Source organism: Heptranchias perlo, chromosome 8, assembly GCF_035084215.1.
Source record: "Heptranchias perlo isolate sHepPer1 chromosome 8, sHepPer1.hap1, whole genome shotgun sequence".
In the NCBI taxonomy this organism is placed as follows: domain Eukaryota; kingdom Metazoa; phylum Chordata; class Chondrichthyes; order Hexanchiformes; family Hexanchidae; genus Heptranchias; species Heptranchias perlo.
The window spans coordinates 14888611-14902791 of NC_090332.1; the positions used below are offsets into that span (position 1 = coordinate 14888611).

Below are 14181 nucleotides of genomic sequence, written 5' to 3' on the forward strand. Positions count from 1 at the left end.
TCATCACTACCACACTTGCTATTTACCAGGAAGTATATGGAGCTGCACGGTAGAAACAATCCCCTGAATTTTCCCTCTGTGCATTGTCTCTGCCCAACACCTCCCTACACAGAGTGGCTGAGATTAGGAACTCAATAACGTCAAATTGAACCTGCACCTTCATCAGTTGAGCACTTGGCACTGCATGTTGGTGTTTCAATACACCATGGCAACATCCCACCCTCTTAACATTTCTATACTGTTTAATCAAGAGGAGGACAGTCCAGCCTAAAGGCACCTTCGCAGAAGCCATCAATGTTGACCTCCGCACCCAGACAAACACTTAAGCGATGATGAGAGCCCCTCATCCCACCTCCCCTAATTACTTTAGATTCCTTAGTCCAAGTAAACTGACAATAAATAGCAAACATCTCCACCCCTTCCTCAAGAAAGCCCAAACATGAACTCTATTCAGAACTGGATTTTGAACATTTTTCCTTCAGTGAGACTGAAGAGGGTGGGATGGTGCCATGAGAAGCGACAGGGCCATCCTATCCATCAACAACAACAATCTGCATTTATATAGTGCCTTTAATGTAGAAAAATGTGCTAAGGCACTTCACAGATCTAGTTTCGATCGCCTGAGGAGGTCTGAGAGGAATTTTCCGGAGTATTTGTTCCTGTATAGGCCCTGAGTTTTTTTTCTTCTTTTTTTGGCTCACTCTGGAGAATACTTGGCTGCGGGAGGAAGAAGTGTTTAGTCACGATGCTCCAGCCATCATGGTGTGGGGAAGGCTTGATGGACCAGCGTTTCTTTTCCTGCGCATCAATTTCGGATGTTCGTATATTCCGACAAAAATGGACACTAAGTCAAGTAAGGAGCTATTAAGAGGGACATACAGAAGCTTTGTAAAGAGGTGGGCTATAAGGAAGAGAGGAAGATGGAGGGGTGGTGCAATTTGGGGAGGGAATTCCAGAGTGTGGGGCCTAAATGGCTCAAGGAGAGTTCAGGGGGAGGGGGGCTTGTAGGACTGAAGGAAATTACAGAGATAGGGAGGGGATTTAAACATGAGTATTTTAAATTAGGAGGCACTGGAGGAACTGGGAGCCAATGCTGGAAAGCAAGGACAGGAGTGAAAAGTGAGCGCGTCCTGGGCCAGGATAGGATACAGGCAGCATAGTTTTGGAGGAGCTGAAATTTAAGGGGCATAGACGATGGGAGGTTGGCCAGGAGAGCATTGGAACAGTTGAGTTGGCAGATGCCAAAGCCATGGATGAGAGTTTCAGCAGCAGAGTGGCTGAGGCAGGGGTAGAGGCAGGCGATGCTACGGAGGTGGAACTAGGCGGTCTTTCTGATGGAGAGTATATGAGGATGTAAGCTCAATTCATAGTTGAATAGGATGCCAAGATTGCAAACGGTCTGGTTCAACCTGAGACAACGTCCGGGAGAGAGATGGACCTGGGGGGAGAGGGGGCGGAGTTGTGGTGAGGACAAAGACGATGGCTTCAGTCTCTTCAATGTTTAACTGAAGGACGTGGAGATGCCGGTGATGGACTGGGGTTGACAATTGTAAACAATTTTACAACACCAAGTTATAGTCCAGCAATTTTATTTTAAATTCACAAGCTTTCGGAGGCTACCTCCTTCCTCAGGTGAGGAAGGAGGTAGCCTCCTTCAATTTCCACATCGTTCACCTGAGGAAGGAGGTAGCCTCCGAAAGCTTGTGAATTTAAAATAAAATTGCTGGACTATAACTTGGTGTTGTAAAATTGTTTATAACTGAAGGACAACCAGTCTGACAACACAGAGGCACTGGAGGAGTTGAGAGAGATGGTGGACAGGTAGAGTGGGATGTTGTCAGCATACGGGTAGAAGCTGACCTCATGTTTGCAGATGAAGTTGGGATGGGGCAGTACGTACAGTCCCCACCGCGTACATCATGCCAACACGATTTGCCCAAACTATTGAATGTAACAAGATTCCACTGTATTTGCAAATTAACCTTTTCATATTTCAAGGGAAACTTCAGTGCTTCAATAAATCCCTTTCCATGTAGAGGGGATTAAGTATACAAAGTAATGACACCTTAACGAGGTGTGATCTGCTCACTGAACACATTTGTTACTGCAGTCAGTGCAAGCTGTAACCCGACTCTCGAGGTATTAAGTACAGTAGGTAGTTGCACCTTAACGAGATATGAGCTCCTCAGTGAACACCTGTTTCAGCTCAAAATAGCTGGCGCACTTAACACGCTGTAAGTGACAAATTTGTAATTGACAATAATGGTAATAGAAAATGGTTTGCCCGATTTAAACATGGGCGCTTTAAGTGGTGGGGACTGTATATGAGGAAGAGAAGGGAGCCAAGGACGGATCCTTGGGGGACTTCTAAGGTAACGGTGTGGGGTGTGAAGAGAACCCATTGCTGGAGATGCTCTGGCTACGATTGGATACGTAAGAGTCGAACCAAACAAAAGCAATTCCATTGAGCTGGACAGTGGAGAAGAGACATTGGAGGAGCATGGTACGGTCAACCGTATCAAAAGGCTACAGAGGAGTTGAGAAGGACGAGGACAGAAAATACACCACGGTTACAATAACAGGGCATATTATTTATAACTTTACGTAGGGCCATTTTGGTGCAATGGCAGGGATGGAAAATTGATTGGTGAGATTCAAAAATGGACTTGTGGGAAGGATGGGCACGGATTTGAGGCAGCAGTTTGTAAGGACAAAGGGATTGCGGATGGGTTTTCTGAAAAGTTGATAATGGCAGTTTTGAAAGGGAGGGGGACAGTACCTGAAGAGAGGAACCATGACAGCTGGCATGGGGGTCAGGAAGGGAAGTTTAGTGGGAATGGTGTCGGGGAGGAGGAGGTGGGTCAAATGGACAAGATGAGATCAGAGAGTGCATGAAGGAGATAGGAGAGAAACTGGAGAAAGATGCGAGTTCAGGGTTAGGGAAGGGGGAACCCTGGGGGGAAGTTAAACCTGGTGGGCAAGGGGAAATGGGGGAAATAACAGCAGCATCTGGATGGATGATCTCAAACTTAGTGACAAGGAAGTCCATGAGCTTCCTGCACTTGTTGGAGGTGAGGGTAGAGTGGGCAGGGGAGTGGGATTTAAGGAGATGGTTGGTATTGGAGAAAAGAAGCTGGCCATTATCTTTGCTCTCCTGAACGATCCTGGAGTAGTTTATGGCAGAGGTCCAGCCAAACCTGGTGATGGATTAAACTAGTTTATGCGCCATATATGCTCAAGTCTGCACCCCTTGGACATGAGGGACTGAAGGTGGGGGCCATACCAGGGTGATCAACTGGGATGGGAAAGAGTAAAGGTTTTGCTGGGGACGAGGGAGAGAGTTGTTGAGCAGATCAATGGGTACAGAAATATTGTGGTGAATCAAGGGCCAAAGGCCAGACAGTTAGGATGTAGAAAGTGCAGTTGTAAGTGACTTGGGGGAGAGTTTTATTCCAGGACAAATGCAGTAAGAAGCGGGATGGAAGGGTGTAGGGGGATGTGGGTAGTGAGGGATACAAGAAAGTGATTGGACATGGCCTTGTTTGTAATAGAGACTATGGTAGATAGCCCAGTTGAGATGGTACGGTCGAGGGGATGGTTGTGAATATGGGTAGGAGAGTTTATATGGAGAGGGGGGTTTAGGGAGGGCAGGAGATCAGCGAATTCAGAGGAGGGCAAGGTGTGCTGAGATGAAGACTGAAATCACTGAGGATGAGAAGTTACTCATTGCTGAGGTTGAGAGGGGAAAGGAGGGAGGATATTTCAGTGAGAAACTCAGGATGGGGCTTGGGAGTGGTAAACAACAAAGATTTTAAAGGAGAGATTAGGGGGTGGAACTTGGCATAGTGCTTGAAGGAGGAGAAGGTACCAGAGAAGCAGGGGGAAGAGACCAAGGTGTGATTTGATGATAAAAGCCGCACTGCCACCACGGTGGTTTGAGCATGGTAGTAGTGGAAAGTATAGCCAGTGGAGAGGCTTCAATAAAGGGTAAGGTGTCACCACCCATGAGCCAAGTTTCAGTTAAGACCAGGATGTCAATACAATCATCCACGATAAGGAAATGGATAGTAAGGGCCTTGTTAGCAACTGAACAAACATTCTGGAGAGAAATGTGGACACGGGCGGTGATTGTTGGTTTGCTGGCAAAGTCCAAGGCAGCAATGCTGGGTGGGATGAGCAGGACAGGAAGGAGATTAGCAAGGTTAGCCCCTAGCTGGCACATTGGTCAGGAAGATTGGTGAGAGAAGAGGATGGGGCATATTTGGGTGGCTGCTCATATGGAGGCAGTGACGGGTGCCTCGTTGGGCCCTTTGGAGAATGCTGAGAGAGGCACAGAAAGTAGCTGTGGACTTATCCAAGGCAGAATTCAAACCTGGAAAAGTGGCAGGAGAGTAGGAAGGCAAAGAAGTGGTGGTGAGTTGAAGTAGGGATGGTTTTGTTTCTGCATAAGTAGGTGAAGAGGGTTAAGGTGTGAGTTTACAAGATAAAACTCATGGGGGAGTTTTATTTCCTACCTCACTTAGCAGCAAGTATCAGTGGATAGAATGTTCTATGCAATTAACCTGTCATCACTTCCACACTCAATGAATAATGATTTTGACATAACTGATTGATAATCAACAGGCAACTACTTGAAAACAATACAGAACTATCAAATTTATATATTCCCATACAAGACCAGAAATTTAGGTCACTGTTTGGGAGTTGACAGTGGGGAGGTATCTTCTACACAAGTCATTATGACAGATGGGACTGCAGATTGTTCTGGAGAGCATACTCACCTGCTCTTGCCCAATCCTGATCTTCTTTCTATTCTAGACTGTGCAGTTCTGCTTGCCTATCTCTCCCAACCCCTTCTCCCCAGCTCCCAGTCCTCTCGCTCAGGCATCTAGTCTCTCAGCCCTGTCTCAGCACAGCAGTGGCAGCTTGTAGAACAGAGGTTGCATTAAAATTAAAATTCCCCACACTCTGGGGAACCAGAGTGACTGATGGGGCATCTTATATGTGAATCACAGATTTATTTTAGGTTTTTTTAAGCCTAGAATTAATGGACAGAAGATCCTGTGAGGCCCACTGATCTCTACGCCTGAAAATTCCTGATAAGCGCTCCTGGGATGCAAAGCTCCATGTCAGGAGTGTCAATTTGTAAAATCTACCCTGTATTATATCGAAGTAAAAACAAGTAATATATGCCTAGACATGCAGGAACATTTCCCCTCTCGTAGCAAATACTACTTAAAGTAAATTCTTCAGAATATGAGCTGGAGTCCAACAATTCATATAGAATGATATTTATTTCTGAGAGGGTTTATATTTTTCACTAAAATGTGCCACGAGGAATATGCATATCTCATTATCTTGAGTACTGTGGCATAGTGAAGTTTCCACCAAAGGATATTTTTGCATTTCATATTTTTATAACGAATGAAGTGTTTTGCGAATGCCACATTACTAATGAGTCATTAATTCCCCTGCTCCTCTCCAAACAATCAGTGTGCAAACGACAACTGGCGCAAGGTCATTCACCTTCACTGAGCAGCCCAGTGCATGATCGGAACTTGAAACTGGCACAGAGCTGTGACTGTATCTGTGATTTATGCTACTTTGTAAATCCTCTCTTTTTAGGTCCCTGTGCACTATTTCCAAACTAAGAGGCTTCTACAAATAGCATTACAGCTGGGTGGAGGGAGAGTGCCCAGTGACTTGTTCTCCACTTTTTCCTCCCTCCCTGAGGCAGATCACCTTACTTTCACTCTCAGTTTTCTTTCCTGGCTAATTGGAATTTTATGAGCCTGAATTTCACAGTTACTTGAAACAAGTACAGGGTGGAGCCAGGGACCAACCAACCAAGACAAATCCTCCAACAGGATCCAGACATGGAAGTGGGGTGGGGTGGAGAGGAAGATTTGGCTTGGTGTGATACTAACATAATTTCTCATCTGATGCTGAAACAAATGGAGTACTTCTTTCAGCTAAAGCCAAAATAATATTTTAACATACCCGATAGAATCAATGCTTGGATCAAAGGGTTTGCATTGTGCAAAGCTGAGAGCTGACCAGGAGAGAGGCAAGTCAGCCCTCTAAATCCTTGATTTTTACTTCAATAAACCAAAGCAGAGAGGCTGTCATAATTAACACCATGAGCAGTGTTAATGCACAAATTTTTTTTTTGAAAAGGTTCTGCACCCCAAACGCAACATACATGGGGCAGATTTTTCTGTTCCTACAGGATCGCCTGGGAGAGCGAACACAGGAAAATAGTGCAGGCGGGGGCGGTTGCATAATCCTTTAACAGAGCCTGCGTAAATGTTCCACGTGTTCATTTAAAAAGGACATAAAATAAGGCAGGCTCCATTATGGACATGTGTTCCTCCCTTCCTGTATTTGTTACTCAAGTGATAAATAGCCCAAGGTGCAGAAAAAGAAAAATCTGCCCCACTGTATTTGTATCATTTTTAGGATCCATGCAATGCTTGTCAAAAAATTCCCAGATATACCACGTGATTTAGTGGTTTATTAAGCATCTGAAGTGAGTCTATTTCTTTCCCTCCCTCCCAACCCACCCCTTTAAAATTTTGGTTTTGTTTCCCTGAAGGTTCTGCCACTGATGAGGGATGTACAAGGGGACAGAGTCAGTGGATCAAAGGAAACAGGGTGGGATGTAAGACTATAAAAGGTTGCAGAGACAGGCTGGGGTGAAGCCATGGAGTGGCTTGTAAACAAGGATGGGGATTTTGAATTCAATGCATTGTGAGACACGGAGTCACTGGAGGTCGGCGAAGACAATACAGTTATTTTTAAGTAATTAAAGTAGAAAGCATGAAAGAACATTTAAAGAACTGTGTTTGACATAGGTTTATATTAATATTAACTGAATGTGAGGGAGCCACTGCTGCAAATAATTCTGATTAAATACAGTGTACTAGGAGAGATGATAATACCCAGTGGACTGTAGTTATTATTAGGCATCATATCCATTCTAATCCTAAAGACGTCATCAACTGTTACAAACTCTCTTGGCACATCCAATGCCATGCAGAACACTGGAGTATCAACATAAACATTCTGGTTTATAATTCATTATATACCTTTATTGTTTTTCATTGTATTCTGCTGAAATTGCTGAATACAAATCTAAAGAATGATTTTAGTCAGAAGCTTTTCACTGACTTTTTGAAATTTAACAGAAAACTGATACAGTAGTTTACTCACGAAATAATCACTGACCAATGTAGACAAAAGCTTGTCCTATTTGTCAAGGAGCAATTGCATCTATTTCCAATCCTTTTAAGTTATTGTAATCATGCTATTATTGATGTTTATTAAAACAGTCGCTTTGCATTATTGTACACACGATGTAACATGCGAACTGTAATCTATTTTAATTCCTTTTGTTTCCATAGTTGTGGAGTTCGTAAATAACTTGTCAGACTTGATTCTATTTAATCTTTTTCTAAAGTAACTGAGGAACAGGATTACAGGCACTTCGGACTTTTATCACTGACCTTTCTCTGCTGCTTCTCCCAGGCAGGGTCCAGCAGAAGATCTCTGTCCCAGTCCTCCTCCTGCATCATGTACTCCTCCAGCTCGCCTTCATGGTTGTGGTAATTATATTGTACGGTTTCTTCTACTTGGGTCATCATGCTGCTTTTCACCTGGGTCATCATGCTGCTTTTCACCTGGGTCACCATGCTGCTTTTCACCTGGGTCATCATGCTGCTTTAAAAATGCAGTACTCACACACAAAGCGGAGTCTTTTTTTTTCCCCTCTCTCTCTCTCTCTGCAGGTTAGTTTTTGCACTTTACGAACGTGCAGGTGCGACCTACGTTGTTGTTCTTGCTGCTGCTTGGAGATTTGCCTGCAGTCTGCCTACTTACCCTGTCCTCGCCTTGCCCCGGCTCCCCTGGCTGTGAGCTAGCAAACCCAGCACGCGCCCCGCCGCTCCGCCCCTAATAACCGCCACAGTCACGTGGGGCTCGGCTCGCGCCCCGGACTGGCGCGGGGCGGGGTGGGGTGGAATGGAATGCGGCGGCTGGCACGCGCGAGGGTGGCAGTGTCTGCGAGGTGGGATACGACGCGCGTGCGTTCATGGTGGCACAGAGCGGAGTTGCATCAGACCTGTCCGTGCCATTCCAAAGGAGGTAACTCATCCCGTGAGACCATTGCGCTTAGAAGGGAGAACTTGCATTTATTCAACGCCTTTCACCACCCCAGGATGTCTCAAAGCGCTTGCCAGCCTACTGTACTGCCAAAACCATAATTGGGGTATACTTTCTGATTGGCACTGATCCTGTAAGAACTCTGAATGCACTTGTGTCTAATTGTGCATTTTTATTGCAGGCTGCTTGCTGGTTTAAAACCAAATACCTGCAGTAACAAAATGTAGACATATTTAGTATGAGCGTTAAACGTTGATATGGAAACAGCACTGCTTGCAAACTATATCCTAATGTATCTTAACTCCCAGCATTAAAAATGTAAGCCTTGGCTCGGTGGGTAGCACTCTAACCTCTGAGTGAGCAGATTGTAGGTTCAGAGACTTGAGAACATAATCTAGGCTGACATTTCGGTGCAGTACAGAGGGAGCGCTGTACTGTCAGAGGTGCCATCTTTCAGTCTTAAACCAGGCTTTACTACCATCACTGGATTGAAGTCTGTTGGTTTGACTATTTTAATATACAATTTTAACACAATCAACTTTCCCTCTTTTGCCAAAAGAGCATATTGAGGCAAGAGAGGAGGTGAGCCGGAACCAGGCCTCACTCGATGGAAGAGTCGACGCCTAGACCTCAAGCAGTGGTAGAGGAACAGTGCAATGTAGGAGGCTGTGTCAAATACTAACACTTGATTTGGAGAGATTATCACTGATTCCAGTTGCTATACCTGTGGTTGTAAAATTGGCAGCAATTATTCTTGGTTATTAGTTGTTTCAGACGCCAGGGTGTGATTGTGTTGATATTAGCTAGGAGGAACCATGTCCTGAATTCAGGTAGTAACAAATGCACAGCTTTGGGAAGCTGACAAATCCATTAATTTCCTCAGGAATGTGGATAAACAATTAAAGGGTTGTAAATATGAAGTATGTACAATTGAGGAGATCTGCAGTGATTTCTTCTGGATCTCCTGGACAGGTTTCGATCACCTAAGGGGGTCGGAGAGGAATTTTCCAGAGTATTTTTTCCCTTGTTGGCCCTAGGTTTTTTCTCTTTTTTTTGCCGCTCCCAAGAGATTACATGGCTGCGGGGGGGGCGGGGGGGGGTTGGTGGGTGAGGGGGGAGAAAAGATGTTAAGTCACGATGTTCGGGCCATCAAGTTGTGGGGCAGGCTTGATGGACCAGCTGGTCTTTTCTTGCCCGTCAAATTTGTTTGTTCGTATATTTGTATTTCAAGCCAAGTTCTATGGCAAAGTTGTTTGGAAATAAAGGTCAAGAAAAGGTGGTGGTGATAGGGAGGAAATTCAAAAAGGTAAAAAATGCATTTAGGCTAGATTTTCACCTCACCTATAGTCAACAGGTAGAAAATCTAGCTCAATTTACTGGAATTGTCTAAGGGGGTTACAGATCTGGTAGATAAGAGTGAGGCAGTAGATATTGTATACCTGGAGTTCAGGATGGCATTTTGCCCTATCCCATGTAACAGGCAAACTCTTAGCCTGGATTAATGTGTGGGTGAAAGATGGAGACCAAAAGGTGGTAGTGCACGGGGAGATGTCAAGGTGGAATCTTGGAGCTAGTGGAGTCCCCTGAGAATTGGTGTACAGGTGCTTCATTTATATATATTAATGAACATTATTGAAAATTCAGCACAAAAAGGAATAACAAAGAGAGAAGATGGCCTTTTCAGTTACAGGAGGTTAGTTGCTGGTTAACTGCGATTGTGGTGAGTCATGGGCAACAGCGGTCTCCTGGAGTTTGTTGGATGTAACTGCAGTCTCCTGGAGCTTGCTTAATTGCCTTAGAGAATCAGAGAGCAACTTCCATGAGTTTTTCTTGAATTGCCTGCAAGATTTCTCATCTGTCTGTTTGCTTCTCCTAGCACAGAGCATAGCTAAAGTGGGTGAACAATGTGTGAAGTTGCACTGTTGACAGTGTGGTGCGTTTGATGGGCCCAATGGTATTTTTTCACCCTTTTGTTTGTATGTATGGTGAAAATTTCTAAAGCATAAATAAACCACATCCCTGAAATCCAAATTTTTAAAATCACAGATCATTTTATTCCCAATTGCTGGGTTCGTGGTTGCAGTGCCTCCTTGACATTGCATTGTCACCTGGGAAATCATATGGAATATTATAAATCTCCTCTCAATCTTCTGATGGTGATACGACTGTTAAAAAGGCATACAGGATTCTGGGCTTTATAAATAGAGGCATAGAGTACAAAAACAAGGAAGTTATGCTAAACCTTTGCAAAACACTGGTTAGGCTTCATGGAGTATTGTGTCCAGTTCTGGGCACCACACTTTAGGAAGGATGTCAAGGCCTTGGAGAGGGTGCAGAGAAGATATACAAGAATGATACCAGGGATGAGGGACTTCAGTTATGTGGAGAGACTAGAGAAGCTGGGATTGTTCTCCTTGGAGCAGAGAAAGTTACGGTGAGATTTAATAGAGGTTTTCAAAATCATGAAGGGTTTTGATAGAGTAAATAAGGAGAAATTGGATAAATACTTGATGGGAAAAAACTTGCAGGGCTACAGGGAAAGAGCGGGGAAATGGGACTAACTGAATTGCTCTTACAAAGAGCCGGCACAGGCTCGATGGGCCAAATGGCATCGTTCTGTGCTGTAACTATTCCAAGATTCTACGATTCTACCAGCAGGATAAGGGAGCCGGATTTAGTAATATAAATGTGGGCCATTGGCTCAACACTGATGTTCCAGAATCTGAACTAAATGAGGACCAGCATAAAAAAACTGTTTTTGTTCATGCTAAAGCTCAGCAGTCAAATCTATACAGGAAGATAAAAGGAGCTGTCGACCAGTACACACGGGGCCGTTTTATTAATGAGCTCATTCCAGATTTTGACATTCTATATTCTATATGTATTGGTGGGCTCCACTAAGTTTCCACTGGCCTGCGGGTCAATAACCAGAGGACACAGATTTAAGGTCATTGGCAAAAGAACCAGAGGTGACATGAGGAAAAAAAATAATGCAGCGAGTTGTTATGATCTGGATTGCACTGCCTGAAAGGGTGGTGGGAGCAGATTCAATAGTAACTTTCAAAAGGGACTTAGATATATACTTGAAAAGCAAACATTTGCTGGGTTATGGAGAACGAGCAGGGGCGGGACTAATTGGATAGCTCTTTCAAAGAGCCGGCACAGGCGCGATTGGCTGAATGGCCTCCTTTTGTGCTGTATGATTCTATGTTCTAGAGTGTTACGCGCCACAGATTGGAAATTTGCAGGCTTTCTCTCACTTTATGTCATCCCAGCAAACTCTTTGAAATATGCCATTAAACAAGAAGCTTTTGTTTGGAATTCTGCCAAGATTTAGCTTTGGACTTGGCAAAAGGTGTCAAAGTCAATACAGAGTGAACACATTCCAGAGACAAAGTAGACAAAACCACAACCTTATCCTATCAAAAATATTTAACAGTTAGGTATTACTTGCTTTTCATTTGAAGAAGTGGCTGTGCACTTGTGATTCCACATAATGTGGTCCCTGCCAGCACCACCCCGCTGCTGAGTGCACAGGATCAGCCTTAATAATTTTACCATAACGGCACTCACCTACAGCTGTGCATTGAGCCAGGTGTTGTCAGCTTGGCTCAATTGATAGCACTCTCACTTCTAACCCTGGCTGCCACCTCCTGCCAAGCGACTCATCACATGTCTAGACAGTTTGTTCCAGAGGGTGATGACTCTCTGTGACCAGAAAGGTCCCAGGTTTGATCCCCAGTCTGTGCTGAATTAGCTGATCTCAGTTAGATAACAGCACTTTAGGTGCAGGTCCAGGTACTTTTTAAAAGAGTTGAGGGTCCCTGCCTCTACCACCAATTCAGGCAGCGAATTCCATACACCCACCACCTTCTGGGTAAAAAAGTTTTTCCTCATGTCCCCTCTAATCCTTCCGCCAATCAGCTTAAATCTATGTCCTCTAGTTCTTGAACTCTCCATGCTAGGGGAAACAGGTACTTCCTGTCTACTCTATCTGGGCCCCTCATAATTTTGTACACCTCAATCAAGTCTCCCCACAGCCTCATCTGCTCCAAGGAAAACAACCCAAGCCTATCCAATCTCTCCTCGTAGCTGCAATTTTCAAGCCCTGGCAACATTCTTGTAAATCTTCCCTGCACTCTCTCCAGAGCAATTACGTCCTTCCTGTAATGTGGTGACCAGCACTGCGCACAATAGTCCAGCTGTGGCCTTACCAGCGTTTTATACAGTTCCATCATTACATCCCTGCTTATGTATTCTATACCCCGGCTAATAACGGAGAGCATTCCGTATGCCTTCTTCACAACCTTATCTACCTGTACTGCCACCTTCAGGGACCTGTGCACATGCACTCCAAGGTCTCTCACTTCCTCTACCCCTCTCAATATATTCCCATTTACTGCGTATTCCCTTTCACTGTTTGCCCTCCCTAAGTGCATTACCTCACACTTCTCCGGGTTGAACTCCATTTGCCACTTTTCCGCCCACTCCACCAACCCATTGATATCTTTTTGGAGTCTACAGCTATCCTCTTTGCTGTCAACTATACGGCCAATTTTTGTGTTGTCTGCAAATTTGCCAATCATGCCCAAATCATTAATATGTACCACAAACAGCAAGGGACCCAACACTGAGTCCTGTGGCACACCACTGGAAACGGATTTCCATTCGCAAAGACATCCATCGACTTTTACCCTTTGTTTCCTGTTACTGAGCCAATTTTGGATCCAATTCGCCACATTTCCCTGTATCCCATGGGCTTTTACCTTTCTGACAGTCTGCCATGTGGGACCTTGTCAAATGTCTTACTAAAATCCATGTAGACAACATCCACTGCACTACCCTAATCAGTCCTCCTTGTCATTTCCTCAAAGAATTCAATCAGATTTATACGGCATGACCTTCCCTGAACAAATCCATGCTGACTATCCCTGATTAAACCATGCCTTTCCAAGTGACAGTTTATCCTATCTCTCAGTATTGATTCTAATAGTTTGCCCACCACTGAGGTAAGACTGACCGGCCTATAATTGTTCAGCCTTTCCCTTGTACCCTTTTTAAACAATGGTACTACATTTGCAGTTTTCCAGTCCTCCGGTACCTCCTCTGTAACTAGTGAGGATTGGAAAATGATCCTCAGAGCATCCGCTATTTCCTCCCTGGCTTCCTTCAATAGCCTAGGAAACAATCCATCCGGCCCTGGTGATTTATCAACTTTCAAGGATTCCAGTCCCTCTAGTACTTCCTCTCTCGTTATGTTTACCGTATCCAATATTTCACACCTCTCCTCTTTAACTACTACATCCGGATCATCCCTTTCCTTTGTGAATACAGAGTCAAAATATTCATTTAAAATCCTACCCACATCCTCTGCTTCTACACACAAGTTACCCTGATCATCCCTGATAGGTCCTAGCTATCCTTAGCTATCCTCTTGTTCTTAATGTACTGATAAAACATCTTTGGGTTTTCTTTAATCTTACCAGCTAATATTTTTCATGCCGTCTCTTTATTTTCCTTATTTTCTTTTTTACATCATCCCTGTACTTTCTATACTCCTCTAGGCTTTCTGTAGTATTTAGTTTTCTGTGACAGTCATTAGCTCCTGTACTTACTGACCTACAGTCACTCCTGTACTTACTGACCTACATTGGCTCCCAGTCTACCAAACCTTCCAATTTAAAATTTTCATCCTCAGGCTTAAATCCCTTTGCGGCCTCACCCCAACCAATCTCTATAACCTCCTCTAGTCCTCCCAGAACTCTCCATTCCTCCAACTTTGGCCTCTTGTGCTTCCCTCCCTTCACCTCACCATTAGGGCCTCACCATCAGCTGTCTGGGCTCCATGTTCTGGAATTCCCTCCCTAAACCCCTTTGCCTCTCCACCTCCTTTAATACCCTCCTTAAAACTCACCTCTGACCAAGCTTTTTGTCACACTGTCTAATATCTGCTTGTAGAATCATAGAATCTTACAGCACAGAAGGTGGCCATTCGGCCCATCGTGCCTGTGCAGGCTCTTT

At 44.4% G+C, this 14181-nt stretch overlaps 1 protein-coding gene across 2 annotated transcripts in view; it reads right to left on the reverse strand.

The window, feature by feature from the left end:
- Positions 1 to 7933, reverse strand: part of LOC137324441 (alpha-actinin-2) — an 81598-nt gene extending 73665 nt beyond the window's left edge. For both annotated transcript variants that reach the window (XM_067988717.1, XM_067988718.1), the window contains exon 1: positions 7506 to 7933. In XM_067988717.1, the coding sequence (XP_067844818.1) occupies positions 7506 to 7715 (210 nt within the window). In that variant the 5' untranslated portion in view covers positions 7716 to 7933. The remainder of the gene's footprint in view (positions 1 to 7505) is intronic.
- Between the last annotated feature and the right edge of the window lie 6248 nt (positions 7934 to 14181).